This window comes from Pseudopipra pipra, chromosome 18 (genome assembly GCF_036250125.1).
Source record: "Pseudopipra pipra isolate bDixPip1 chromosome 18, bDixPip1.hap1, whole genome shotgun sequence".
Lineage (NCBI taxonomy): Eukaryota > Metazoa > Chordata > Aves > Passeriformes > Pipridae > Pseudopipra > Pseudopipra pipra.
In genome coordinates, this window is record NC_087566.1 from 4,963,990 (window position 1) to 4,990,323 (window position 26,334).

Sequence of the window (26,334 nt, forward strand, 5' to 3'; positions counted from 1 at the left end):
CATGGCATGGTGTCCATGACAGCAGGGGGCATCCGAGGGGGATTTCCACTGCAGAGAACCCATGTGGGTCACTTTGTGTGGCAAATTTGTAATACAATAGGGGAGGTGGTGATTGCAAAGAGATGCTGCTCTTGGGGAGCTGCTGTGTAGGAGCGATCTGGCCATCCATGGAGGATGACATCAGGAACATATGTTCCCCCTCTTGTTCCAGTTTGTTGCACTGTCTGTCCACAGCTTCAGGGGGGTGTTTAAATGGCTGCTCTGAGGGCACATTCTTTGTGCTGGAGTGGCTGTTGTACAGAGCAGAGACCCTGCCCAGATACCTTTGTCTCTCTGGGATGCTCAGAGATCTCCCCATTCCCCTCCAGGTACCAGTGCCTGTCCCTCTCCCCAGCACTGGAGCAATGGTTGGGATTGCAGAACAGCTGGGATTGAGGGATGTGGGATTGAGCCTGTGGGATCCCACTGCTCTGCCAGGGTTCACTGCCCAAATGACTCCCATAAGGGCTGTCCCTTCCCTCCCTCCTTGAGCCCGAGGCTGCCACGTGTCACAGAGAGAGCTTTTGTCTCAAATGCCTGGTGGGATTTGGAAGGGAACTCGTTGTACAAATCAATAAATGCCAGCACAGGGTGTCTCCTGTGTGTGTCTCAGGCCGACCAGAAATCTCTGTGTCCCTCCTGCTAACAAAGGTTGTTTTCCATGGAGATGAGCAACCACAAAAGAGCAAGTTTGCAGCCCTGAAATGCCCTGGGGATTTGTGTGCTTATAACAGAGAACCCTGAAATCACTGACCCACTAAATCCTCCCAATATTTTACATGGAATGATTTTAAAACCAAACCAAATCTTTTAAATTTTAAGCAGTTTTTTTCTTCATCCAGGAGTGCGCATTTTTCTGCACAGCAATGGCATATTCTGTTAATACATTTTATATTAAAATTAGTAAGTAAAAATACTCTTTGGTGACACTTATATATTAATTGCATCTTGATTCTTTTAGAAAAAGCTAAACACTGGGAAGGTTTAAAAATTGGAAAAAATCAATAAAAAATGTTTTTGATTAATTTGCAAATGTTGCATTCTGTTATATCATAAAAGGCACATGCAAAATTTCTCTTGCTTTCTGTACATCCTCGTTACAATTTGTAAAGAAATTTGGTGAACTGCCAGAGCATCCTCTTAATTCTCAGTGATTTCTGCTCCATCACACAAATTTTAAACACTTGAATAACTGCAAAGAAAAGTCATAAGACAGTCTGGTAAGATTTTGGATTGATAAAAATTATTAAAGGTTTTACTTTGGTTTAGTTTTATTTTTAAAGTAAACACCATTTCTTGATTAAGAAACCATAATAATGCAACAACAAAATCAGATGGCAGCCTGTGGCTGAAGGCTGGCTGTGTAAATGCTGTGTTAAAGCAGTTTTCAATCGCTAGTTTTATAGTTATTTTCTTTTAGGATTCTCCAGGTGCTTTTACATCAAATTTTGTTTACTTTAGAGTTGGTAGTTTATCCTGGGCTTTCTGGTTTGTAGTTATTTTTGTTGCACTGTTGTCATTCAGCCAAAGTCTATCTGTTTAAAGACAAGGTCTGTAAAGTTGAAGTAAGACTTCTTTTCCATAAATTCCCTTTAGTTAAAAACTCTGGGAACATGAGTGCCTGCATCCTCCTGTTGATAAAAGCAGAGGAATTTCTGTCTTGGCTAAATTGTAGTGCATTGTTAAGCCATGTATTATTGTAAATATGCAACTTCCCACTACTGGGAATTCTGACTCACCAAATTCTCTGAGCTTCAGTGATGAAGACAATGCATCAAGGAGACAAGGACTGTCTTGGCTGTGAAAATGTTTATTAAATCTCTCTGTTACATTATGGCACTGGAGGAAGGAAGACTGGAAATTGGTCCATGTGGTCACAAGTTTCCAGGAATGGGCAGCAATTTTAGTAGCTTCCATTGCTCATATTTTCTTTTCCAATGCAATATTTTATTTACCTGTATTTATAGCCACAGGCAAGAGCTGCTTCTTTCCTTGCCAACCTGCAAGTTTTATCCCTGAAAAATAAAACAATGAGGTTTTAAAATTGGGGGACGTCCTGGAAATGTAGGAGTGAATTCCTCAGCAGCCCTTGTGGGCACGGCTGCTCTGGGAGTGCAGTGTTGGATGGCCACACATGGCTGGGGGCTTCTGCTGCACCTCAGGCATGAGAAACACCATTCCTGGCTACACTGTGCAACTGAAATTATTGGGAGACTTGGAGCAGGAAGGAATGACCATCATTTTATAGGAGGCCCTGAGGCTGTAAGCATCAGCTCCTCTCAGTGTGAACACCCTGGGCAATTTTCTTTCTGCTGTTACCTTGCAATCCATCTTTGACCCTTGGGTTGCCTCTTTTGCTCTTTGAATTTTGCACTTCATGTGGCAGACACATCCCCCTGTGTTGAGTGTAGCAGCCTTTGTTTGGTCCTGAGACTGCATCTTAGTGGGCACATGGGTCAGCAGGACTGCCCTGGGAACAGACTGGTGAGTAAACTGATACTTCACCCTGGGATCCGGCTCCTCCCATTGGTGCCTCCTAGAAATGCTGTTTCCTTTGTTGTTTTTCCTTTTTCTGCACGATCAGCTCAGACAGAGTATTTCCTTCTCTCTCACAGCAGTGCTGGAAAATCAGGGAGGATGTGAGCATAGATCAGTCATTCTGTGGAAGAAGTGCAACATCATTCCTCTGTTGCCTTGCAAAACAATCACTCTTATCTGCTTAATTATCTGGGATGTCTCATAGCAGTGCCCGTGGCTATTTCAGGCACTAAGTTGTTTTCCATGTAAACCATGTTTTCCCTGCTGTACCTCCCAAGTGTCAGCTCAGAAACCCTTTACACCCTCGAGTTCGTTTAAGCTGTTTGCTCAAGCAGAACAGTGTCCCAGCAATGAAAATAGGGGGGAAATGAAGAAGGCAATGGGTCATGGCTAAAGGGTGATGGTGGGAAAGATTAACCTGTCAGTGGGGAGCTGTGAGAAGAATGGGGTTATGGCTGGACTGGGAGTTTCCAGCAGCACTGAGAACTCTGACAGCATGTATGTCACATCAGTTACAATTCAAAATTGATGGAGTGTAAAGTTGCCAGGGAGATTTAATAAAGGGAAGAAGTAATGTGATTGAATAGATAAAAACCAGTAACCTTAATGTTTCCTCAGTCCTTGCTCTTTCATTTCTATTGAGGCTTCTTTGTTTTTTCCTCTTTCTATATGTTTGCTTTTCTCTCTGGGGAAAAAGAAATTATCATCAAGCTCCCTGTGGTGGTTTCCTAAAGCAAAGCACAGACACCCTTCTTAGTGCCTAGCTTGCATTTGCCAGACTAGCACCCCCAGTTTGCCTTTTCCCAGGTCCTCACCGCCCTGCTCTGCTCTCTGACTGCTGTGCCCTGTCTGAATTCAGTGCTGAGCTGCTACAAGGGCCACAGACCTGCACTCAGAACCCCCCGTGGTGCTGAGCTGCTTTGTTCTGTTGTGTTTTGGGCAGGATTCAGAGAGGTGTTGGCTTGATTCATGTAGTGAATTTGGGGCTGCAGCTCGCCACCACAAATACCAGGGAACAGGCTACAAGGGAGGAAGCAGCAAACAGACAAACTGGTTGGTTTGTATTTTCCTGTGCAGCACGAGCTCCTGGTGGGGACTGTGCAAACAAGCCCCTGCAGTACAGTCTGTGAGGGATTTAGTAAGTTTGTCCTATTTGCACAGGGCAGGGAAACAACACAGTGGTTCTGTTTCAGTGGAGATGCCACGGGTGCTTTTGTCATTCAAACCAAGCCACTGTTTGAAGGAGCTGTGCAGAGGGGCAGTGAATGTCACTGTCAGATGCAGAGGCAGCCATTGCACAGGGCCTCCCCTGCCTGAGCTGGCACAGCTCGCTGGGAGCTGCCTCCCTTTGCCATGCTGGCTGGGGACTGCATTCTTCTACTCCATGTTCTTTCTTCCAGGTCAGTGATTTCCTAATCAGGCCAGAAGACAGCATGACCCCATTTGTCACAGGCTCTCTGTGCTGGAGCATCTCTCTTGCTAGCTCTTTGTGCTCAGTGTGCTCTGTACCTCCTGCTCCAGCTGCTCTGTTGCTCTTGCTGGCCCCAGAAGGTCAGTCATCAGTTGGGTCCAGGACTGAAGCTCAAAGTCTCAATGACGTTCTTGGTTTCCTGTTGACTGTTTCCTACTGTGACTTATCAGACTGTTAGACCTGATTTTCCTGTCTCACTCAGTGTCGCTGAGACCTTAGTCAAGCTTTGCTCTTTTAATAGCTTCCATCATTTTGTTTTGTTATTTAAAAAGCACCTTGGGGGGATTTTTTTTTTTCTTAATTGCTGTTATTGCCAGTGATTTATGCAGGGTTGGCTCGGGTCAGCCAACCCTGGTGCCTGTTCTCCCTGGCTCCATTCAGTACCAGCTGTTCTCCAGCAGGGATCAAACAGCAGGTGGGGAGGGCAGGAGTCCTGCCAGCCCTGCAGCAAAGTTCAGGGAGAAGGGAGCAAGAGGCAGCAGCAGGGACACTCAAGTATGTCCACAGGCCTTGCTCAGCTCCAGCAGTTACCCAGCAGGGTGAAGTCTCTGTGAGCTCTCAGCTCCAGCACTCTGCTTCTGCTTGTCCTTTGCAGCCATGTGAAAGTCACTCTTGAGACAGAGCAGGCTGGTGTTTGGCTCGTATTTTTATCAGCTATTTACTTGCTTTCACTTTGTGCAGTGGCAGGAGTTCCCTGGTCAGTACTGAGACATAACCAGTAATACCTGTTAGCTTAAATAAAACTGTAACTGGATTCTGCTGGACTCTTCCTTTAATGTTTTTGGCAAATATTCAAAACCCTCCTTCTTCTTCAGTCTTAAGCAGTCTGTCCCTGCTATAAATAATACACTTTCGGTGACTCCCTTCTAAAAACATATGGAAAACTGCTTCTGAGCAGGAGGATTGGCTGTGACTGTGTCCATCAGCAGGGCCATTTTGGCGACTTAACCAGATAACTTTTTAGGCAGATGGAGATGAAGCTTTCAGGAATACTGAGCATGGTTGTCCTCCATAGGAAACCAGTCACTTCAGAAATGGTTTCCTCTTGATTCTGGGAAAGAATGCAGTTGTTGAAAGAAACCAAACTTCCAGCACGGAAGTTGAAGGAAGAACAGCCTAGACTCTGGCCAGCTCGTGGGGACCTTGGCCAGGCACACAGGCGGGGGCGGATCTGTTCCGCCGGAGTTAAAAGCGAACCCCCCTGGCAGGAGCTGCAGTTTGGGTTCGCTGAGCCACTGGAGCCAAGCACTGCTGCCCATTGGCCTCCTGGACCTCTGTGCAGTCCCAGGATGTGGGAGCTACTGGTTACTGACTATTCCTTACAAGGGGTCTTCAGGAATTTCTGGCGGAGTTGCACCTACAGGAGCCGGTCCAATTCCACAGGGAAGCGCGTGTGTGCCGGCAGCGTCCCGCTGTGGGCTCACGTCTGTGACAGAGTGTGCAGGCACAAGGTTGGCCTCACTTGCTTGTTCTGTTGCTGCTTGGGGTCTCTGCAGCGTGAAACTTTCCTCTCTGCTGGTTGTCTTTCTTTGGGGAAGGGCATGGGGGCACTTGTCTCTGTAGCTGTCAGCAGCACTGGGCTGCTCTGCTGATGTTCTGAAAGGCTGTGACCATGATTGTCTCAGATCTCCCAGAATTTCCTGCAGCTGCTGTTGTTTGAGCATTTCTCTCACCTGCCAGAGCACTCTGTCTCTGCACAGAGCTCTGTGAGAGGGGGGAGCTGTGCTGCAAAGTACCTCTGGTTGCTGAGGGTGTGTTTGCTGACAGCAGTAAACTCAAGACAGAGGCTACTGCAGTTGCCTCTCCTGGTCTTACTGTGCCTCAGTGTTCCAGAGCCAAGTGCTACAAAGCCATGTCAGGAGGCACCAAATTCCCACTTTGGCTGGTTCTGATTGCTGATCCAGTCCTGGTGCAGGCAGCTGTTTCCTCTCTCTTGCCAGTCTCCCTGGAGCTGGGTTTGGATGTGCTTGGGCTCTCCCAGCCAGTGTTGGAATTGCTGGGTGATGTTTGAGCACTCGAGTCAGCCGCTCCCCAGCCTCACAACTGTCCACTCGAGATCAAGCAAAGCTGAAAATGGGAGATTGGAACTTGGTTCTGTTTAATGAATTCTTCCAGTAGCAGGGTCAGGTGTTCTTCCTGCCTCCATTCTCAGATAGAAATGAAAAGGACTAAGCAGGTTGAAGGAGAACAACTTTCCATGATTTCTGGGCCGATTTTCTCCATTTCTCCTCTGTCGGATCCTGATAGAAGTTTGGTTTGTTTAAAGTTACTTGCCTGTGTATGGATCACTTTGTACTTCTCTTCCTTGATCTCACTCTTAAGGTCATTATGTCTTTTGAATTCAGTCCTTCTTGGAAGCTGTTGGCTCCATAGCCAAGAGCTATGAAGTTCTCCAGCCTGGTTTTTTATTTCAGTGCAGTAATTTCACACTCACCCAACCTCACCTGTTTGTAGAAAACTGCAGTGGGAGACAGTTTCTCTGTTTCAAATCAGAGTTATTTCAGAAATCTCTCCTCCCTTTCTCTAACTGCTGGTCCTGTGAGATGGGAGGATTTTGGCTGTCCATGTGCCTCTGTGCGTGCCACAGCCATGAATGCAGTATCATTCCATGAAAACTCAGGTTGTTGCCATTCAAACATTGACCGTGCTCACTGAGGTTGCCTTTGTTGTTGAGCAGACACTGCACACATGTTGCTGGATTTTTCCATGTATGTGAGTCCTCCTCAGCCCTGCTTAGAGAACCACACAATATCTGAGCATCCCGTTACCTGAAACTGGGAAAACTTTGGAGTGTGTGTTTTCCTGTGGACAAGAAATAACATGTTAAAAGTGATGGTGCCCTGCTCACTTGCAGAAGCCTTCCAGGCTGGCTGGTTTCTCTGAAGTCTGTTCCCAGCTCATGGGTAACTTCTGTTTTTCAGCTGGACCCGCAGGCACTGCAGGACAAAGACTGGCAGCGCACGGTCATCTCCATGAATGGGGTGAGTGCAGCAAACAGAAATTAGCTCTGCTTCTGTACCTCCCATGGGCTTTATTTCTTTGCTCTTCATTGCAGCACGGGGAAAATAAAATAAAATAAAATGTTTACCAAGTGCCCTGTGATCTCTGTTGTTCAGGTTGAGGTGAAGCTGTCGGTGAAGTTCACCAGCCGGGAGTTCAGCCTCAAAAGGATGCCGTCCCGCAAACAGACCGGCGTGTTTGGGGTCAAGATCGCCATTGTCACCAAGTGAGCTCGGGGGTCACATTTCTCCCTGTTGTTTTGCAGAAAGGCAACTGGCCAGTGGGGTGCACCTGCCTGTGCCCCCCGAGGGGTGTGGCAGTCCAGCCTCCTCCTCGTGTAGTGGGCAGATGTGGCTGCAGACAGGAGATGCTCTGTGTGCTCCCAGCTTCATTTTTTGCAGGGGAAAAAAGCAGTGTGCACACGGGCTGTGGGACCCAGGGTGTTTACTGACAGCTTCTCTGAATTCCGGAAATCCCTCTTGCCCTTGCCTTCTCTGTAGTTAGCTGACATGGTCACAAATTTCCAGAGCCACTGAACAGTGATGTTTCCTTTCCATAATCAAAAATGTTCAAGGTCTTTGGATCCCGTTGTATTATTTTAACCCCTGATCTTTTGTCGTGAATCATTTGCCAGCAGAAACCTGTTTGTTCTGTTACACGGTTTGGGAAGTGTTGTATTTCCTCTCTATGGAATTGTATTAATTTGAAGGCAACAGAGTTGCTATGTATCCAAGGAATGTTTGGGAATCCTCTGATTACCTGGGCAGAGTCATAGGCTCTAGGGGCACTGGGACCTGGCCAGAAGCTCAAGTGCTCAGGGAAGCCAGGCTGAGACACTCAGAAAACCCTCTCCAGTTTTTCAGCTCAGTCGTGGTTGCCTGCTCAGACTTCCTCCCACCTCATTTTCCAGAAGAGGTTTGCACAGTGAAATGCTGGGGGGGTTTTAGCCAGCCTGGCTGGCTGGGGGAACAGGCACTGAGGGCCTGGGCTGTGCTGAACTCGTCTCTCTGGCTTTTTGAAGGAGAGAGAGGTCGAAGGTGCCTTACATAGTGCGGCAGTGCGTGGAGGAGATCGAGCGGCGCGGGATGGAGGAGGTGGGAATCTACCGAGTCTCTGGGGTTGCAACGGACATCCAGGCTCTGAAAGCTGCCTTTGATGTCAGTAAGTATTTGTGCCTGATGCTCTCCTTTGCTCTGCAAGAACCTGCCTGAGCTCCCTGTCAGGTGGCTCTGCTGTTTTTAATCTTATGTTCCCCAGGAAGCATTAAGAGGTAGAGATTCTCGCACAAGGAGAATCATTTTAACCCTGGCTGCATATTTTATTAATACTCTTCAGCTACTGATATAACTTCAGCCACACAACAGGATGGATCCTTGTTCCAAACCATGCTTTTGTTATTCTTCCCAGCAGACACGAAATGGTGGGTTTACCTGCCTTGCCAAATCTCTGGAAATGACAGACACCTTTCTCAGGGGAAACGTCAGCAATTAGGAGTCATAATTTCCTCACTGTCATGAGGTCTCCAAATTAATGGAAGTCCTTAAAATTAAGAATGTTTTGTGAAAGGAAGCCAGCAAAAAAGATATTCTAAGGTTGACTATGAGGAGTGTTTATGAAGCTGGGGCTGGATGGTCAGGGCTCCTGAGTTCTCTTCTTAACTCTGTCTAGACTGATGTGCACAGCCTGTAAAATTACATAATTTGATATTTGCAAAGCTTTCTTTGATCTTGAGCAGAAAAGGGCTCCTTACAGGTCCTGCATTTAAAACAACAGTCTGTGTGTCCCAAAAGGCACCCAAGATCAGGCAGGTGAAACACCTCTGAATTGCTGAGGTACAAAAAGTGAAATTCTGCCTTACTTCCAGCCTCCACATGATGGTCCAAGAACTGCTCAAGCCACACTCCAGCTCCCTTTTTAGGCAAGCAGTCATGAGGCCTGTGCCAGTTGCCCAAATTCACCCTCCCTGCACTTTTCCTTCACTTCTTTAGTGAAATATTTTCCTTCTTGGATTTTCTTTTCAATACCCCTAAGCTACCAAAACCTCTGCTGAATCTCCACTGGTGCAATAGAGGTCTTTCACAGATAGAAAACCAACTTTTTTCATTTCTGTTAAATGCTGTTTTACCCTAAATTCCATTAAACCAGTGTTGGCTCTGCTTGTTGGTGTTTGTTTTAGGGAAAGGGGGTGGTTTTATTGTTCCTAATAGTAACAAAAGTGAAATGTGAGCCCTGAATTGCTTCAGCTACACTCAGTGGGGAGTTAGAGACCTCAGAGTCTGTTATTCCAGGCTGTTAGAAGCAGAGAATTGGAATAACAACTGTTGTCACTAACAAAAGTCGAAATGCATATAAATACAGTCAAGCAGGGCTTGTTCAGACCAGGCACAGCACAGCAACCTGGGAGCCCGAGGTTCTCTTGACTTGAGGTAAAGCCATTTGCAGTCATTTGTGCAGCACTTCTCAGTTGTCAGAAGGTTGCTCATTTAATCTGGGGAAATGTAAACAGGAAAACTCTCAGCTATTTGTGCAAAGACAAAAGATAAACAGACCCAAAGGGAAGAAAAGAAGGAATGCAAGGCCAGCAGCTCCTTTACCCTGCCCCTGCTCTGCCCTCTTTCAGACAACAAGGACGTGTCGGTGATGATGAGCGAGATGGACGTCAACGCCATCGCGGGCACCCTCAAGCTGTACTTCCGCGAGCTGCCCGAGCCCCTGTTCACGGACGAGCTGTACCCCAACTTCGCCGAGGGCATCGGTGGGTAGCAGCAGAGGGAACCCTGGAGGATGGAAACTCTTCAGGAGGAGGCTGCTCCTGAAGCAACACAATTGGCAGTGTTGGACAGAAGCCTGGGCAAGCTGTGAGGGTTGTGGAACAGAGCTCAGAATGGAGCGTTGGAATGACACCGCCTTCCCACGTGGCGGAGTATGGGCGCCTGCCACACTGGAGTGCAGGCTGGAAAAGCCCAGGTTTCTGAAGGATGGGTTCAGAACAGGATGCCAGCCTCCCTGCTGGGGCTGTGCAGGCTGACTGCCCAGTCAGGCTTCCAGGGAAGCCCCCTTTGGAGGGGAGGGGGGTGTACCCCGTCTTACCTTGATGCAGGGGAAAGACACCAATGATTGAAAGTCTGAAAGCACTTGAACTGCTTGAGAGAAAAATAGTCTCTATGCATTTATGAAATAAAGGAAAGAGATGCTGTGGGATATTGATGTGCAACTCTGACCTTCCTTCCAGCCTATAATGTAACCACAGTCCATCCAGGCCCATCCCTATGGCTGGCTGGGAGGTGGCACAGTCCATCAGATCCTCACTCACTGCCTGGGGTGATGTTTTGTTCTCTGTCTTGCAGCACTTTCAGATCCTGTTGCAAAGGAAAGCTGTATGCTGAATTTGTTGCTGTCGCTTCCAGAACCCAACCTTGTGACATTCCTTTTCCTTTTGGACCATTTAAAAAGGTATTATGTGGTTCCTTGAGACTTGCATTTAATGTGTAAAGCATTGTTATTTTGAAAAGAGGAGCCTTTTCCTTAAATTTGTGCTGAATCACACAAATGAAGAAGCATTTGCTGATCTGCTGTGAATGCTCATCAGATAACTATTGTCTCATACTCACTTAGTGAGGCAGTAAATCCTGAATTCCATTCCCACTCATACTGAAAAAGGATTAGAACTGGAGGAAAGGGGTAACAAAAGAGTCAGGGCTTATCTAGTGCAAATGCAAATTCCTGCTGCAGTGTCTCTGCAAAACTGCACCTGCATCTGGATCCAAAGTTCTGGAAAGATTTTTGCATAAGTTATGAAGCTTTGGCCATGTTTAAGGTCTGGTGAGCCCTGTCTCAAAAGGTGTCTGAAATCCAATATAATCTGTTTTTAAAATAGATAGCACTTTGCCTAAATGCTCTTGTCAGTTCCTTGTTCAGTCAAGTCTTTCTGATCTTGTCTATGTAATATGGTTTCAACTGTGAAAAAGTATTTCCATGCATTTGATATTAATCAATAAGCTGGCTTAATACCAGCCCAGTGTGTTGATTTGCATATGTGTGTTGAACACACCAGAGACTGTTCCTGGAGACATGAAAGATCATCTTGTGACTGAGGTTCTGGATTAAAATCCAGGAAATCTGGGGTTTGCTTTTGTTTCTGCTGAAGACTTTTCTCTTGGGCAAATTTTTTAACCTTTGTGCCTCAGTTTCTCATTTGTAAAACTCAGGTATTTATGAAGCTCTGCCTCATGCATTGTTTCTTCTCCCAGGGTTGCTGAGAGGGAAGGTGTTAACAAGATGTCCCTGCATAATCTTGCCACTGTCTTTGGACCAACACTGCTCAGACCTTCGGAGAAGGACAGTAAAATCCCTGCTAACCCAACCCAGCCCATCACAATGACTGACAGCTGGTCACTAGAAGTCATGTCCCAGGTAAGATGCTGAATGTGCCATTGCATCTTGTGAAGACACTTCCTGGGAAGGGCCTGGCTCAGCCACCCCGCTGTGTTTTCATGGCAGTTTTTTTGAGAAACATAAAACAAGTTCTGCCCTTACAGTGACGTTTTAAACCGTTTGTAGAACTGTGTTTCTTCAGGCAGTTCAGTTTGCATCTGTACAGATACATTTCATGAGGGAACGTCTGTTTGTGCGTCCTGTGTGTGTGTTTGTGCGAGGGAAGAGTTTTTGGGAAGCTCTCCCAGCACCATCCTGGTGCCCTGGGATAAAAGGACCAAAAGTGTTTCTGCAATGCTCCTCAACACTTAAACCAATGCAATCCTTGCTAAATTTACATTTCTTTGGCCACTGCTGCCTGTGAAGGCGATGCAGAGGGTTGGAACACAGAGCCTGTGTTACTGGGTCAGGCTGGTTTGTATGTTCTCCATTGAATAATGGCAAATTCTAGATGCAGTTTTTTCAGTGCACTGGAACACCAGCGCCGTTGTTTCATCCTGGAAGCTGAAAAGGGTGTCTCTGAAGCACTGCAAGCTTTGCTGTTTCTGCTGATGTTACACAGTGGATTAAAACAAATCCACAAGTGCTACATGCTCCCATGGAGAGAGCTGTAGGCATGTCTGCCTGCTCTCAAATAGCTGGGATGAGAATGAGTTACCAGGGCTTTATTACCTTGTTCTTTCTCTTTCCAGGTTCAAGTTCTTCTGTACTTCCTGCAGCTAGAGACCATCCCTACCCCAGACAGCAAGAGGCAAAGCATTCTCTTTTCCACGGAGGTGTAGGTGCCCACGGTACCAACAGGACACAAAAAACTGCTCTTGGCAAAACTCTGTCACCCCTGAGAAAAAGCTGACTGGTGTTTCCTCAGATGTGACTGGCCTGTTCCTGTGCTGGGGAATTCCAGCCCTCAGTGCTTCTGTTGTTTGTGAACCAGAGACAAGCTGGAGAAAAAAGGAGAAAACCCTCTCCTCGTGCTGGTAGGACCAGAACTAAGTGGAGATGGAGCTGCGTGGGATCTCCACTAGAAGGAGCAATAGACACTTGAACAAATGCACCACGGAGTGTGGCCATTATTCTTGTTGGGAATGGGACAGAAGGTATTCCTCATTTTATGGATTTAATTTATCATAAAGAAACTTCAAGATTTCTACTGGACCACTTGATAGGACACCCCTTTTTGGGTGAGGGGGTGTTAAAGGATATATCACAACTGTGTCTTTAATAACTGCTGATTTTCAAGTACTGTTCTAGGCCACAAAAATAGCATAGCTTTGGAGGAAGGAAGGAGAAGGGAAGGGTCTGGGATCTAAGATTCCCTCCTCAGAAATTCAAGTCTTGATTCAAATGGGATTCTAAAGAAATCCAACAGTTTTATGTACAACTAGAACTGTTGGGCCGTTTGGGGGCTGGGACTTTTTGTGTTTGGGGTTTTTTTTTGTCTCACCCAGCCCTTCAGGTGCAAATGTTTATACACCCCGGGGAAGGAGATGCCCTGCTCTTACCTGTGTTGCACTTCTGATGGTTTTTTTGGGTTAAGGGAGACACATCCAATGAAGTTACACTATAAATAAATACAGCAAATTAAAGAGAGGCAGGGAGGATAAGAGTCAGTGATCCTGTTGGTTTTTTGCATATAAGCAGAGGCAACATTGTCCAGGAAGGATTGCTAAATTCCTTAGACCCCACCAAACTCGATGAAAATTAATTGGGAAGACACTTAATTCCCAACACTCCAAAGAAAATACGTTATCACTGCAAAAACAATTGAAGAATTTGTGAACAAAAAAAAATGAATGGCTGTCAGTTTGGCTGGCTGCTTACTCCAGACTTTTATCAGAACATCTTTTTTTGATACTTGAATTTTTGGAGGCTTTGTACGTTGCTTCTACAAGAGTCTTTTTCTGATAGATACAAACACTCTGAAAAATGTGTCAGAATGTACTTTATGGACAATCTAGCAAGTAGCATGCATTGTGGATTCTCCAGAAATTCCAACCCTGTTTTAAATAAGAGCAGTGGAGAAATTTCTGTGGAACTCCATCCAGCAGTACAAAAGGTCTGGCCAAACACCAATTTTGTGTTTCCCTCCCTAAATCAGTTGAAGCCACAGGGGTTCCAGAGGCAGAAAGGGCAGCAGTATTTGTCCAGGGAATTGAAACTGCAGAATCTGATTGCTGGTATCCAGAGCTGAGCATTCTGGCTATGAAGCAGTTGTGCCAAACATCCCGAGGGGTGGGAGCGACGCTGTTTTCCTAAACCACTCCAGCCCCCACTTCCTACCCAGCTCTGCAGCATCCATTTAGTGGCATCTGTCCATCACTGTCCTGGCAAGAAGAAAAGTACAGCTGGAAGGCAAGAGAAGGAATCGGCACGAGAAGGGGAGGGAGGGACAGATTTTGAAAGGTTGGTAGGGTCAGGTTGTCAACATCATCTGTGGGGAAATGCGAGACAGAAAGCAACCCCTCTTGTGTGGAATTGCACATTTTCTGATGGGTGATCGGCAATCTCTCAGTTAAAAAAAAAATAGCAAAGGAGTGTTGCAAACAAATAGAAAGAAAAAAATTAAAAGGGAACTGATTTTGTAGTCACTGTAATTCTGACTGCTGCATAATATTAGAAATTATTGTACTGTGAAGTTGCAAAATCAAAAAGGAACAAATATAAATTTCGATTTTGTGAGTATATCAATATTTTGCATGCTTTGTAAGGATTCTTATAGGAATTTAATATTGCTTAGTATCCCTCCCTCCTTAGGTCTGGGAGCAAACCTCTTTGTAATGTAATGTACAACTAGAAATTCCTTCTCTCTTGTATGTATTTCCACAACATTCCAACTTCTGAACCCGCAAAACAGAAAATGTGTCTGTAGTAGGAGGTGCTTTTTGGGGGAGGGAGGGAATGAAGGCAAGGAAACTTGAAGGCTTAAGATTTTGACTTTTTTTTTTAATTTTTATTTTCGGTTTTTGCCTGTTTGAAGGTAAAAATTAGTCCCAATCCTGACGAACATTGACTTGAGCCAAGTCGTGCCGAGCAGTAAAGCACACTCTAGTTTGGGTTCTCTGTGTCTCTTCTCCCTTTGCCCTGGCACAATCCCACCACAGCAATCCTTGTACCACAAGCTGCACTCCTGCCAGCTCCCACCTCGGGGGGATGGACCTGAGGCAGAAGCACTGCTGATGACTTCATGGAAAAGGGGAAAAAAAACCCAAGCTACAGCTGGTGGCTGGGTGATAACCTTTTCCTTTGGTGTTTGGAATCTGTGGCTGCTCCTTGCAGTGTTGAAACTGGAAAGCAATACCATAATGACTGTGCCAATTTACTTTTGCCCAACTTTTTTATTTTTATTTATATAGGAAGTTAATTTTAATATTAAATTACTGATCTATAGTATGTAACCACGAGAAAATGGCTTTTGCTTTGGTTACTGTGACAGGTTGTTGCTGTCAGTCTCTCATTACAATGCTCAGTTCTAATGTAACATTATCTAACATGCAGGCATGTGGATCAGGGAAAGAAAGGTAATTTAACTTAACCCGTTAATTATTTCTGTTAAGTATGAGTATGTTTTCCCCAAAGCTGGTAATTTTGGGCTGGAAAAGATAGTTCATCATATTGCTGATGATGAAATCATGGACTGATTTGAAATACGAGAATTGATTTCTTGAATTTCCTTTAATTTTGCAATTAAATTTTTTTCAAATAGTCTTATGTTTTCAGAAATTTAAGTATTTCCAAAAGGCTTTTATGTTCTTCTCCCGGGGATGTTGGTTGGGATTTTTGGTTTGTTTGGGGGGTTTTTTGTGGGCTTTTTTTTTTACTTTATTTTTTAATAAGCCTTATCATACTTAAACAAAAAGGGAATTGCAAAACTTGGCTTTAGAGAAGGCCGCCTGATTTCTCCTCTTATATGTTCCCTTGTGAGTTGTGTCAGAAAACCAAACTCTTTCATTTTCTGTATCAAAAAAGGTACAATATAAACAAAAAGTTACCCTTTAGGTGTGCACTGGGAGTTTATTCTCCTTCAGTTTCTAGTGTGTTGGAGAGACCTTTCTGCAAATGTCCTTTTCAGGAACAGGAATCTCAAACACTAAAATTTTCAGCTAAGGAAATTCAGGTGATCAGGATAGTCTGTGTCTCTCTGAGTTTAAGGAGAGGAACAAGCATCAGCGTCCTGGCATTTAGAAACTATTTTAAAATTCTCATGGATTTTTTTTTTTTAACACTGAATAGGTTTTTAAATAAAATCAAAAAAAGTTAAGCAAACTAAGAGCAAAGTTTTCCAAGGTGGACAAGAAATAACAGTTCCCAGCTCAGAGTCAGCTCTGTGTCTGTGTGTGCTTTGTATGGGAGGGGAGGGGGGGAAACCAAACTGAAACACGGCCACTCAAATGCTGCTGGTGTTCCTTATTCTTGCACAATTTTAATGAGTTGAGGTAGTAGCTGAGCTGTTTCAGGCTGTATTTTAATGCTGCTGGTTTTCAGTGTATCAGCTAAGGGCAAACCCCAGCAGTGTGGTGCCTGTCCTTGCCGTGCCCACCGCCCGGAGCCAATGGCCACTTGTGGTGTTGGCCGTGGGGTGGTGGAACCACAGAGGATGGTTATGGGAGGGGCAGGGGTTTTGCAGTTTATTCATTTTACCTGTTTAAAACTCTGTTTTATGGTTGTTCATGTTAGTTTTCTATGAGTTTATTTAAACAAATGTACTGTTCTTTAAAGCACATGTGGATCTCCAGATTAGTTTGTCACCTGTGTAACACTGGAAGGCATCACAATGTGTTCATTTACCTTAACATGCCCTTCTGTCAAGTATGTATAAAATATAAACTGACCAATGTGGCTTTTAAAAATGTTTAAAATCTGATGGCAAAAACCCAGCTCTCTCTGATTCCTCACTGGGTAATCCATTTGTTTCAGTGCTTGGTCACCTACTGGGGTAACTTTATCAGATGTGACATTCTTCTTATGGAAATTTTAGTATAAAATGGGAAATGTTGTAAGAAAAACCCTACTCTTTCTCTTTTTACTTTAATTCAAGACAACAGGGACTTTTAATATAGCAGAAGACCGGTACATTCATGCTGGATTTTGGGGGGCCCTGCTTCTGTTCCTTGAAGGAGAAAAATCTGAAAGGGCAATTCCCAAGTAGATACGATCAAATTAATGAAATTCTTGTAGCCACTTGTTTATGCCCTCTTAAATTTGTAATCCAGGGATGTTTTTCTTTTTAGACTAACACTGTCATTGTACTGTTAGTGAAAAATAAACCTGGTACCATTCCCTTCCTTTAACACAGGGCCTGTGCAACTGAGATACCGGAGCCTTGGGTTTGTATTAGCAATTCTCCATTCTGAACTCAAATGAAATGAACGTTCATGTGTATTCTATGAATTTTGTAATTGAATGGAATTAAATACATGGACTGCCCTTAAAACCAACAGAAGCTATAAAAGGAAGCACTTACAGTTAATAGATTTTTCCGTAACAATCTTCAGGGAATAAAAGTAACACGAATGCAAAAGAGAAGCATAATTAGGAATCGCTCAGGTCACATTGTCTGGGACTAGAAAGGAGTTCTCATTTTGAGTCACAGAAGGCAGCTCATGCCCCAGATAACTGAGCAAAGGCTGTCGTGCCAGGGAATAAACATGAATATGGGAACGCCAGGAATTTAGCTCCTGGAGCCTCCCAGTTCTGATGTGCTGCAGCCCCTCTTTCTTAGTACTCAACATTCACACACAGTTCAGTGCTAAGGAAGCCAAGTTTACCACTTGCTCTTTTCCTTTTCTTCCCCCTGTGGCAACAGCAATAGGTGTGTTACCCTAGGTGAACTGCCACCACAGAGAAGTAAGAAGCTCATAGAACCACACAGGTGAACTATTGTTTGAGCTAAAAGTCTGTTCCTGGGCTGCAAGGATAAAATGCCACAACATGCTGCAATGATGAAATGGTTGGGGCAGTAGGACCAAAGCAAATCTGAGTGTATGTGTTGTCTCAATTCTTCTCCTTCCATGACCATATCATTAGATTGCAGCCTTTCAGGTCAAGCAAATTCACAACTGCTCTTGCCAAGAATTAAAAAATTATAAAATGACTTAGTTTCCCTCCAGTGTTGATTCTCTTTGTGTTACTACCTTATAGTGACATTGCTGGAGACCACTGAAAAATATGCAGGTGAACCATGCAACAGCTTTTCACATAATTTATTTGCTGCTGCCATGTTTCACCTTACAGTAAAACAGATCCTTCCTTTTCCAAAAGAACCACTTCACATCATTCTGCACTGTAGCAACTACCACATGGGGAGATTCAGTTTGTAGCAGAGCTACAGAGCAGAGCACTGGAGATAATTAAAGTATTTCCAGTCTTGTGCAGAATGGACCAGGTACTGCTAATGCTCTGGGCTCACGTAGGCCAGTGTTGTGAGCTAAGTAAGATTCTATTATTTACAGCTGTTCAAGCATATTTGGGAATTAATATGATTACAGAGTCCCCAGGCCTAGCGGGAGTGTTTGTGCTACTGCTTTGTCTTAATCGCAGTCATGTTCAAATCCTCACGTCAAAAATGGTTCATCAGGATAGAGAAAATTGTATTTTCCACTACAGCTTTTGCTTGTGTAACTGCTGCAGCCTTTTCCCCAGTGGTAGCACGTTCTGAGAACCTGAGACATTCTACAGATGAGCAGTTTCTCTAATGTGCAGAATGATTTATACCAGGCGGCGTTTATATCCCTGTGGATGTACAAAAGGGCAGGCTTGTGTACAAAACAGCTTCCTGCCTGGAAGGAGGATACAGCAGCTTCCTGGAGATGACCCCATGGAGGGTCACAGTGGGTGGAGCCCAGCAGAGAGCAGTTGGCCTTGCTGCTGCTTGGATGCTCCCACCTCCCCTGGGGCAGTTGGATAAGGCCCAGAAGGCAGTTTTGAGAGTTCTTCTTACTGCACCTAAATGACTGATCAAATGCCCATCTAGAGTAGCTCAAACTTCCTCCATTTTAGTCCCATTTCGGGAGAAATTTGCCAGTTTGGGATTATGCAAGTAGCTGAAAGCTGATCCATAACTAACACCTATTTCATATAGAGTAGGTGGTAATGTAAAAGCTGCCATAGCAAAAGGTCATTTCTCCACAGCAGCCTCTTCTACTCCTTCCTTACTGCTCGCAGCCTCAGAGAAATCTTGTCTTGGGTTTCACAATCACATACAAAACTTGCAGAATCCTGGATAAAACTTAGCTATGCAGGGACTGATGTTTCAAGAGTTGGGATATCAGGACTGAAAGTGATTACCAAGGTAGCAAAAAGAGGGTAATGAATCATTGTGTTGGATAAATTGGAGAAGGATCACAATGAAACAGTGAATTAAAAAAATGATCTCACAGCAGGACACTGAAACATTGTCCTTTCTGTGTCTGTCCAGCAAAAAAAATAAAACTCAGCCTTCTCTTGCCTATGTAAGTTGTGTAGTTTGTTCTTATCTCTAGTATTATAAGTGTTTATAATCCGTGAAGAATTCCAAGGAAAGGAGTTAAGACTATTTATTTAAATATAAATACAATTAAATTATATAATTAGTGCTAAATTATCAAGTGTAGAAGACAACTTGTTATTGTTTGGATAATTTTGGGTTTCATCAGAGCTAATACTGTTGGCATTTTTTTAAACACTACCATGTTAGGGAGTCAGTTTCTGACATTTTATACTGCTGTTGCTAGTGCTTCAGTATCTTATAGTGCTCTGTTTTGGGAAAGAAAACTTAATCCAAATAGTTTAATACTGAAAGGTGTTGAAACTGTACTGCTAAACATCTCTCAGTTTAGGCCCAAAGAGAAGAGAAAAAGGAAAGGGAAAAAAGTGGGGGAAAATCGTCTTTCTGGAAATTTTTTTTTTTTTACTTTCTGAGAAAAGCGGTGTGAAAAAGGGATCCAAAAACTGTATTTGGGGGGAAAAAAGTCTTAAGGCATTTGTAGCCTTTCTTTGTACACAATGTTAAATAAAATCTCCTGTATCTATGTTTGTCAGGTTCTTTTGGTCTTATTTAAATAAAAGTGGGCCTGCATTACATTGAATGTGTGAATTGCATTCAGCTGAGTTTGGTGGAGGTAGGGAATCTAACACTGCTGTGTCCAAGTGAAAGCTGTTTCTTGTTTTACAAGGTAGAAGCTGTATCACTTAAAATCTAGAGGTTGGTACAGGGTTATTGCTGAATTAAGCTAAAACAACTATAATGTGTGGAAACAGTTTACACATAAGGTAGAGAAGTAGCTGAGCAACCCAGTCCATGTCCAGATCTGTGTGAATCCTTTTGCAGGAGTTCTGCTTCAAAAGCCAGCCCAGTCTCAGACCTTGTGAACTTTGTATTTGTGTGCAGAGAATTTGAACTGTAGTTATGTATTCGCTAAGAAATCAGCTCTGGCCTCCAGTTCTTCAAACACTGCATGAAAGTAGTGGGTTTTTGTAGGAATCAGTTTGGAAACTGAATCCGTTATTTAAATCACGTTTACTCGGTGCTTTATTTAAATATTGTTTAAATTAAATTTAAGTACATTGTGCTTACCCCTGAATTGGGCAAAGGAGGGGAAACCCAATCACTGTTATTAATACTTCCTACCAGTGGTGTATCTGTATAATAGAAAATAGTTTTCCAATAGCTTCAATGTGGAATTCTTCTGCCAAATGGTTCTCCCTCCATCAGAAAGTGTACCCCTGTAGTGCATCCCCATGGAACAGCCCCTGGGTGAGCCTGGAGGGGACCATGTCCTGTGCCAGGTGCTCTGCTCATACAACCACGTTCCTACCATATCTGGCTCCCCTCTGACTGCCAGCCTGGTTCTTCTAAGCCACTTCTTCTGGCTGCTTTTCCCTTCTTGAAGACCCAGGGCAAGCTACACTGCCATGGGCTTGAGGTGAACTGTGGTGTGCAGGTTTGTACAAATCACCCAGGACACTCCTGCAGGATGCTCTGGCCCTGGAATGAGACAGAGCGAACAAAACCTAAGGCTGGAGCAGGATGAGAAAGAACACGAGTGTATAATACGGATGTTCTGTGCAAATTGCTCCACCTGAGCAGGTGTCTTTCCCTTTTCCAGGCAGCCCTGAGGCCTGGACAGGCTGCCCTGAGGCAGGTGGTCCCCTGAGGCCCTGCAGGATGCAGCTGTCAGTGCGAAGCAGGATCAGCATCAGCGGTACCTGCCCAACTCCAGAGACATTTGTCTGCTCTTTGTTAGCAGCCTCCAGTTATGGAGATTCTGTAATCCTCCGGGGCAATCTAATCCAGAACATAACCACAATGAGAAAGTTTTCCTAGCAGACAGCTGAATCACTCTTGCACACATTACAGCACAGAATGCTGCAATTTTATGCATTTTTTTCGGTGACCTTTTAAGTTCCAGAACTAGGAACTGAGGCATATGCACTGTCACTTAGCAGCTTGTTCATTAATTCACTGAGCTGAACAACTGCTTCCTGCTGGAAAACAGAAAGCTGAGCCCTTTGTGGGCCACCGTGAGAAATATATTGTACAAAACAAGTGCAGACGTTTTTCACATCCCTAATACAGAAGTAGTGCCAGTGAAATACCATTTTTTAACTGATAAATATCTTGAAAAGTGATCCAAAGGTAGAAACACAGAACAACATTCTGCTGAAGGTATCATGGATCAGGAAATGTAGTGGAATGACATTGGTGGTAATGTAAGAAAATAAACATCAGAAATATTAATTATGTATAAAGGAGCATTTTACTGTCAAACAAGTGCCCTGTATCCATGCAGAAGCCTTCCAGAGGAATCCCCAACAGGTAAGAACAGGCAGAGTTGATAGAAATGGATGGGGAAGGACATCTCAATAAAATGACTGCTTTTGTAAGATACATAAACAGGAAAATTTTCCCACAGTGTAAATCAAACTATGATGTTGTAACATCTGGCAGCATACATCCTCTCAGTTTTAAAAGGAATTCTGATTAAATATAGATGTAATTTACTTTGATTTACTACATTAATAATTAAACTTGACCAAAGATAACGAGGGGACTGTAAATCTTACTTGCCCTCACCAATCTGCAGACTGTGAATTCCATATTCCTGTGAATTCTATTCCTATGAATTCTAGGAAGGAACATACCTCAAGGGAGAGGCTGCAACACAATCTTACACTGAAATGTTTCTTTCGCTAAAACAGCTGAACTGCTGTTGGGAGAGAGGCTTTAACCCACAGTCTGAGCTAAACAGAGGGGAAACTTTCACAAGAATATGTCAAATCAGCACATTTTCCTCATTACTGTGTTCATAGCACTTCCCAGCCAATGCCTGTCAATACAAACTCTGCTGTACCTCCCACCACAGCGCCCACGCTGCAATTTGGGTTTATTACCTGCAGTCGCTGGTTATTCATGACAAGTCAAACATCCTGCACACCGATGAGCTACAAAGCTCAGCTTAGTGTGTTCCACAGGAGCTCAGGCTTTGAAAGCTTGTGTGCACACGCAGTTCTTGTAACCTAAGACAAAACAATTCTCCACCACAATGTTCTGCTTTTCTTCCCAGGGGCTAGTACGGGGCTATGTTTTGCATCTGTGCTGAACAAAGTGATGAATATTAACTCTACCTCACTTAAACCGTGGCGCACATTTAAACATTTACTTCTTGCTTGGATGAAAAACTGCAATTACGGACCTGGACAGTGAGGCACAGGTTTAGGAGTCCCACAGCCCCCTCGCTCCCACCTGCGCTGCCTGCCCTGTGTGCGCTCAGTGCCGGAGCTTAAAATATGTGTGTTTGTGCCACAAAAAGAATCCCCAAACCCACCAGCCAACCACAGCAAAACAAAAGGATTTTTTTTACCAGCGTGAGGCGCGGGCCCCGGGCCGGGGCCGCCGCCGTCCCCTCGCCCTCAGAAATCAAGGGAGCTGGGGAAGGGTCTGGAGCAGCAGGAGCCGCTGAGGGAGCTGGGGGAGCTCAGCCCGGAGGGGAGGAGGCTCAGGGGGGACCTTCTGGCTCTGCTACTCCCTGACAGGAGGGGGGAACCCGGGGGGGTCGGGCTCTGCTCCCGGGTAACACCAGGACGAGAGGACATAGTCTTAAGCTGCGGCAGGGGTTGGTTTAGTTTGGACATCAGGAGGAATTTCTTCACAGAAAGGGCCATCAGACATTGAACGGGCTGCCCGGGGAGGTGGTGGAGTCACCGTCCCTGGAGGCGTTTAAGGAAAGACTAGACACACTCAGTGCCATAGACCGGTTGACACGGCGATGTCGGGCACTGGTGGGACCCGATGATCTCAGAGGTCATTTCCAACCTGACCGATTCTCTAATTTCGCTATCCCGCGGTTCAGGTGCGGAGCGGCCTCGCCCAGCCCCGCCCTGAGGGAGGGGCCGCCCCGCGCACGCGCCGCCCGCGGCCCCGCCCCCCTCCCCTTTCCCCTCACGGCCAGCGGTGCCCCGGGGGGCGGGGCCGGCGCGTGCGCGGTGCGGGCAAGGGGCGGGGCGGAGGCGGGCGGAGGGGTCCCAGTCGCGCGCGCGCCCCTCCGCGCCCCCCCCTCCCCCGCCCGCCGGCCCGGCCCGCGCGGAGCCCCCGGAGCGGGGCCCGGAGCAGCGGGAAGGAGGCGGCGGCTGCCCCGGTAAGCGCCGAGCGCCGGCGGGCACAGCCCGACCCCTGCCCACCGGGGGGTCGCCCGCGCGGTCTCCGTCAGGGCCTGCGTGCCGCGGTCTGGCCGCAGCGCCCCTCACGGCCGCCGGGAGCCCCCGGGCCCCGGCTCCTCCTCATCATCGCCCCGTCCCCCCCATCCTCCCCGAGGGGCCTCGCTGTCACCCTGCGGCGGTGACACCGCCCCGCTCCCGCCTCGGGGGCCCCCCGCGCCTCAGGGGCCGCCCGCGGCATCCCCCGCCCGCCCTGCGCGCCCTCGCTGTCACCCATCTTGCGGCCGCGTCCCCGCGGGCGAGCTCGGCGCGGCCGCTCCGCCGGCCCCGGCTAGCGGGGAGCCGCAGGTTGGCCCGCGTTTGCATCCCGCCGTGAGACCCTTCGCTTTGCTGTGGCTGTGAGAGGGGTGGTGGGTGCGTGCGGGAGCTCCCTGAGGGGAAGGGCGCAGCGCCCGCGTTCAGCACCTTTGTGGCGGGGTTTTGGTGCGGTTGGGAGCACCTTTGTGTGGGTTCTGGTCTCATGCTTGTCTGGAGCGCCGTTTTTTCTCTGCGTTTTTGTAGCTGGAAGATCCTACAAGCTGAGTTTCGTGCCTGCTGCCTCCCTTTCTTGTGCCTCGCAGTATTCCATCTTGTAAGGCTTTCATGACCTGGTATTACCAGGGATGGAGGGAGGCGGGTTCCTATAGCTGTGCCAGAATCACTCACCAGCCTGTTCTGAGAGGTTCTGTGTCCTCAGAGACAAAACCAATGCAGTGCTGATGCTCAGCAAACTGCATCCTTCTCTCCACAGCAGCACCTCACTGTCTGTGCTTGCAGAAAGTGTCTGTGCTAGGATCTGGAACACAGTTCTCTTGGAGCAGAAAACGTGTCATGTAAGTGGTTCCACTGGGTGAAAAGTGCTCTGAAGAGCCATAGGTTTTGTCGAAGGGCATAGTCTGTGCAAGCTCTGCTCCCCAAAAGCAAACAGAAACCTTCTGGAGCTGCTTCCTGCTTCATTAATGGTATGGACTTTGGTTGCTCAAAGATAGGCAAACTAAAGCCCGTGTCTGCTTTTAACACTGTGGGTCACAGTGTAGTGCTGCAGTAGCTCAGAATTATAGTTGCTTCTCCCTCTACAGCCAAGTTGATTGTTGTTAGGTAGTTGCTAACAAAAATGAAAAGAGAGGGTCATTGTAAACAGTCTGAGATTAAAACAGAGCAGTTGAGATGGGTGTAGTCTCATATTTCTTGTAACACTGCCACTTCGTTTTCAGTTAATGGAAAAATCAGGTTCTAGGCTGGTAAACTATGTGAAGTAAGAAAAGAAAACTTGATTTTTCAGATGTTTTTGTGTTGCTGAAGACAACATAATTTCTTTATTGAGTACAGTACGTAATTGGGAACAAAATGTCTCAAATCTTTTTAACTTATTTTTCCATTTCTGTCAAATACAGGGACATCTAGTTAAAAACTGCAGTCCACATTTTCCCGGTTACTTCATCCACTCAATTTGAAGGGCTGTTTGTTGACATGCATTTTAGTGTGATCTTTGGTAAAGATCTGTCTTCTCTCTTTGGTTGCATGAGGGACTGTTGAATTAAAATCTGACGATGGTGGAACATCACAGTGGGAAAACCTCTGTGCAGGGATTTCCAGTTGTCATGGGCTGTACTTTCTGTCGTGTTTTGCAGCTCACCAGCTCTGCAGGATTCTAGAGCAGTGTGATCTCTGTGGCCTCCCAGGCATCTGCCAAAGGTGTTTTCTGCATTGGGCTTGAGGAAAGGCTCGAGTTAGGGTTTGCCTTAGTGGAGAGCTTGTCCATAGCAGCAAATCAAGGAAAACCTGGGGGTTAGGCTGAGGTCTGGCACGTGATCAGTCACATTGTTTTCATCATGGGCACTACTTAGGCCACCTGGTATTTTCCTGAGCCATACCTGGGCATCATTTAAAGGTGGCAAATGCCAGGTCTTCTCCAGAAGACATGGGACATGGCAAACCCTCTTTGGGTGGGGGAGAGGGGAAAGCAATTTTGGCTGTACAGTACAACCCAAGCAGTGCAGGTTTGCCTCTGGGCTGGAGAACAGTCTCTGACCTGTGTTAGTTACTAGTGCAGGAGGCAGCCAGGGAGTTACAGAAGTTTCTGTCTCAGCACATGTTGGAATAGATATTTTTGTGCTGCAAAGATTTCATTGTACAGAACAGATGAGGTGATGTACAGTGGACATTTTAGGTATGAATAAATATATACTTACAAGTAACATCTTAAGTTCAAACAAACTTGTGCCATTTTTGCTTTACTGTTAGTATGGAAAATAGACTCTCAGAAGCTGGAGGCATGTGAGGGAACCCCCATAAGAGATCTTTCACTGACGAAATTCAGAAGTTCTTTTTTTCTTGCCTTGACCTTGTGACGTAGGAGCCTGTCTCTCCAACTGGGATCCAGTTCTAGAAGTGTCTAACGCTGTTAAAGGGGCTGAATCACTGTTGCTCAGTGGGAAAAACAGCACAAGAAACGTTATGCTTGTACTTCCTGTTGTAAAAAACCACTCCATTTAGTCTTATTTTTAGTCTTTACACTGAAAAAGGGAGAAGGAGCGGGTGTTAGAAGCTGTTTTATGTGCTTAATGGTCGCCTTACGTGACTAGTCACAAGGAACATATTACTTGTTTCTTTTGAGCTGATTCCAACTGAAATGATCAGAGAAGCCACCATTTGGAGCACTCAGCAGTAGTGCAGCCTGCAAGTAATCATAGGATACTCTCTTTTAGCATGTAAATAATTCATCAGTAGAGTTTTCACACATACATGCATGATTTGCTTTGGGAAAGAGGACTTTACTGTGAAGGCACTACAGCTTTTTATCTTCATCCTTGTACATGAATATCTTCGGATACTTCAGTTTTGCAAGGAACTGACGCTTTGTTGCAAATCAGTGGCAGAATTAGTAGCTTCCCAAATTGCAGAAAAGAAGGATACAAGAAGAAATTTTGAAGTTAGGTGAAAGGAGACTTTTTGAAGGGGTTCAATCTGCGAGGTTTCAGTACAAAAAGACAAAAAAAATTTAGAACTAGCAATTTGTTGCATATTAAAGGGTTGTCCAGCCACTAAAGCAAAATTTCAACAGAGTAGGTAACAAATTTGTACTGAGCACTTAACATTTAGTATTTAAATAGTATGAAAAAAAAACTAAGGTAGTATTGAAGTACTGGAGTGATGTGTTTGATGACATCAGCCTGAAAGTA

At 45.5% G+C, this 26,334-nt stretch overlaps 2 protein-coding genes across 4 annotated transcripts in view; both read left to right on the top strand.

Moving 5' to 3' along the window:
* BCR (BCR activator of RhoGEF and GTPase) overlaps positions 1–15,185 on the top strand; it is a 99,785-nt gene extending 84,600 nt beyond the window's left edge. For all 3 annotated transcript variants that reach the window (XM_064675405.1, XM_064675406.1, XM_064675404.1), the window contains 7 exons: positions 6,970–7,029; positions 7,165–7,274; positions 8,070–8,209; positions 9,669–9,803; positions 10,396–10,501; positions 11,299–11,461; positions 12,175–15,185. In XM_064675405.1, coding sequence (XP_064531475.1) covers positions 6,970–7,029; positions 7,165–7,274; positions 8,070–8,209; positions 9,669–9,803; positions 10,396–10,501; positions 11,299–11,461; positions 12,175–12,264 — 804 coding nt within the window. In that variant the 3' untranslated portion in view covers positions 12,265–15,185. The remainder of the gene's footprint in view (positions 1–6,969; positions 7,030–7,164; positions 7,275–8,069; positions 8,210–9,668; positions 9,804–10,395; positions 10,502–11,298; positions 11,462–12,174) is intronic.
* Positions 15,186–22,962: 7,777 nt separating this feature from the next.
* The window catches only part of SPECC1L (sperm antigen with calponin homology and coiled-coil domains 1 like), a 69,402-nt gene continuing 66,030 nt past the window's right edge, over positions 22,963–26,334 (top strand). The window contains exon 1 of the mRNA XM_064675407.1: positions 22,963–23,094. The gene's annotated coding sequence lies outside the window, so the exon portion shown is untranslated. The remainder of the gene's footprint in view (positions 23,095–26,334) is intronic.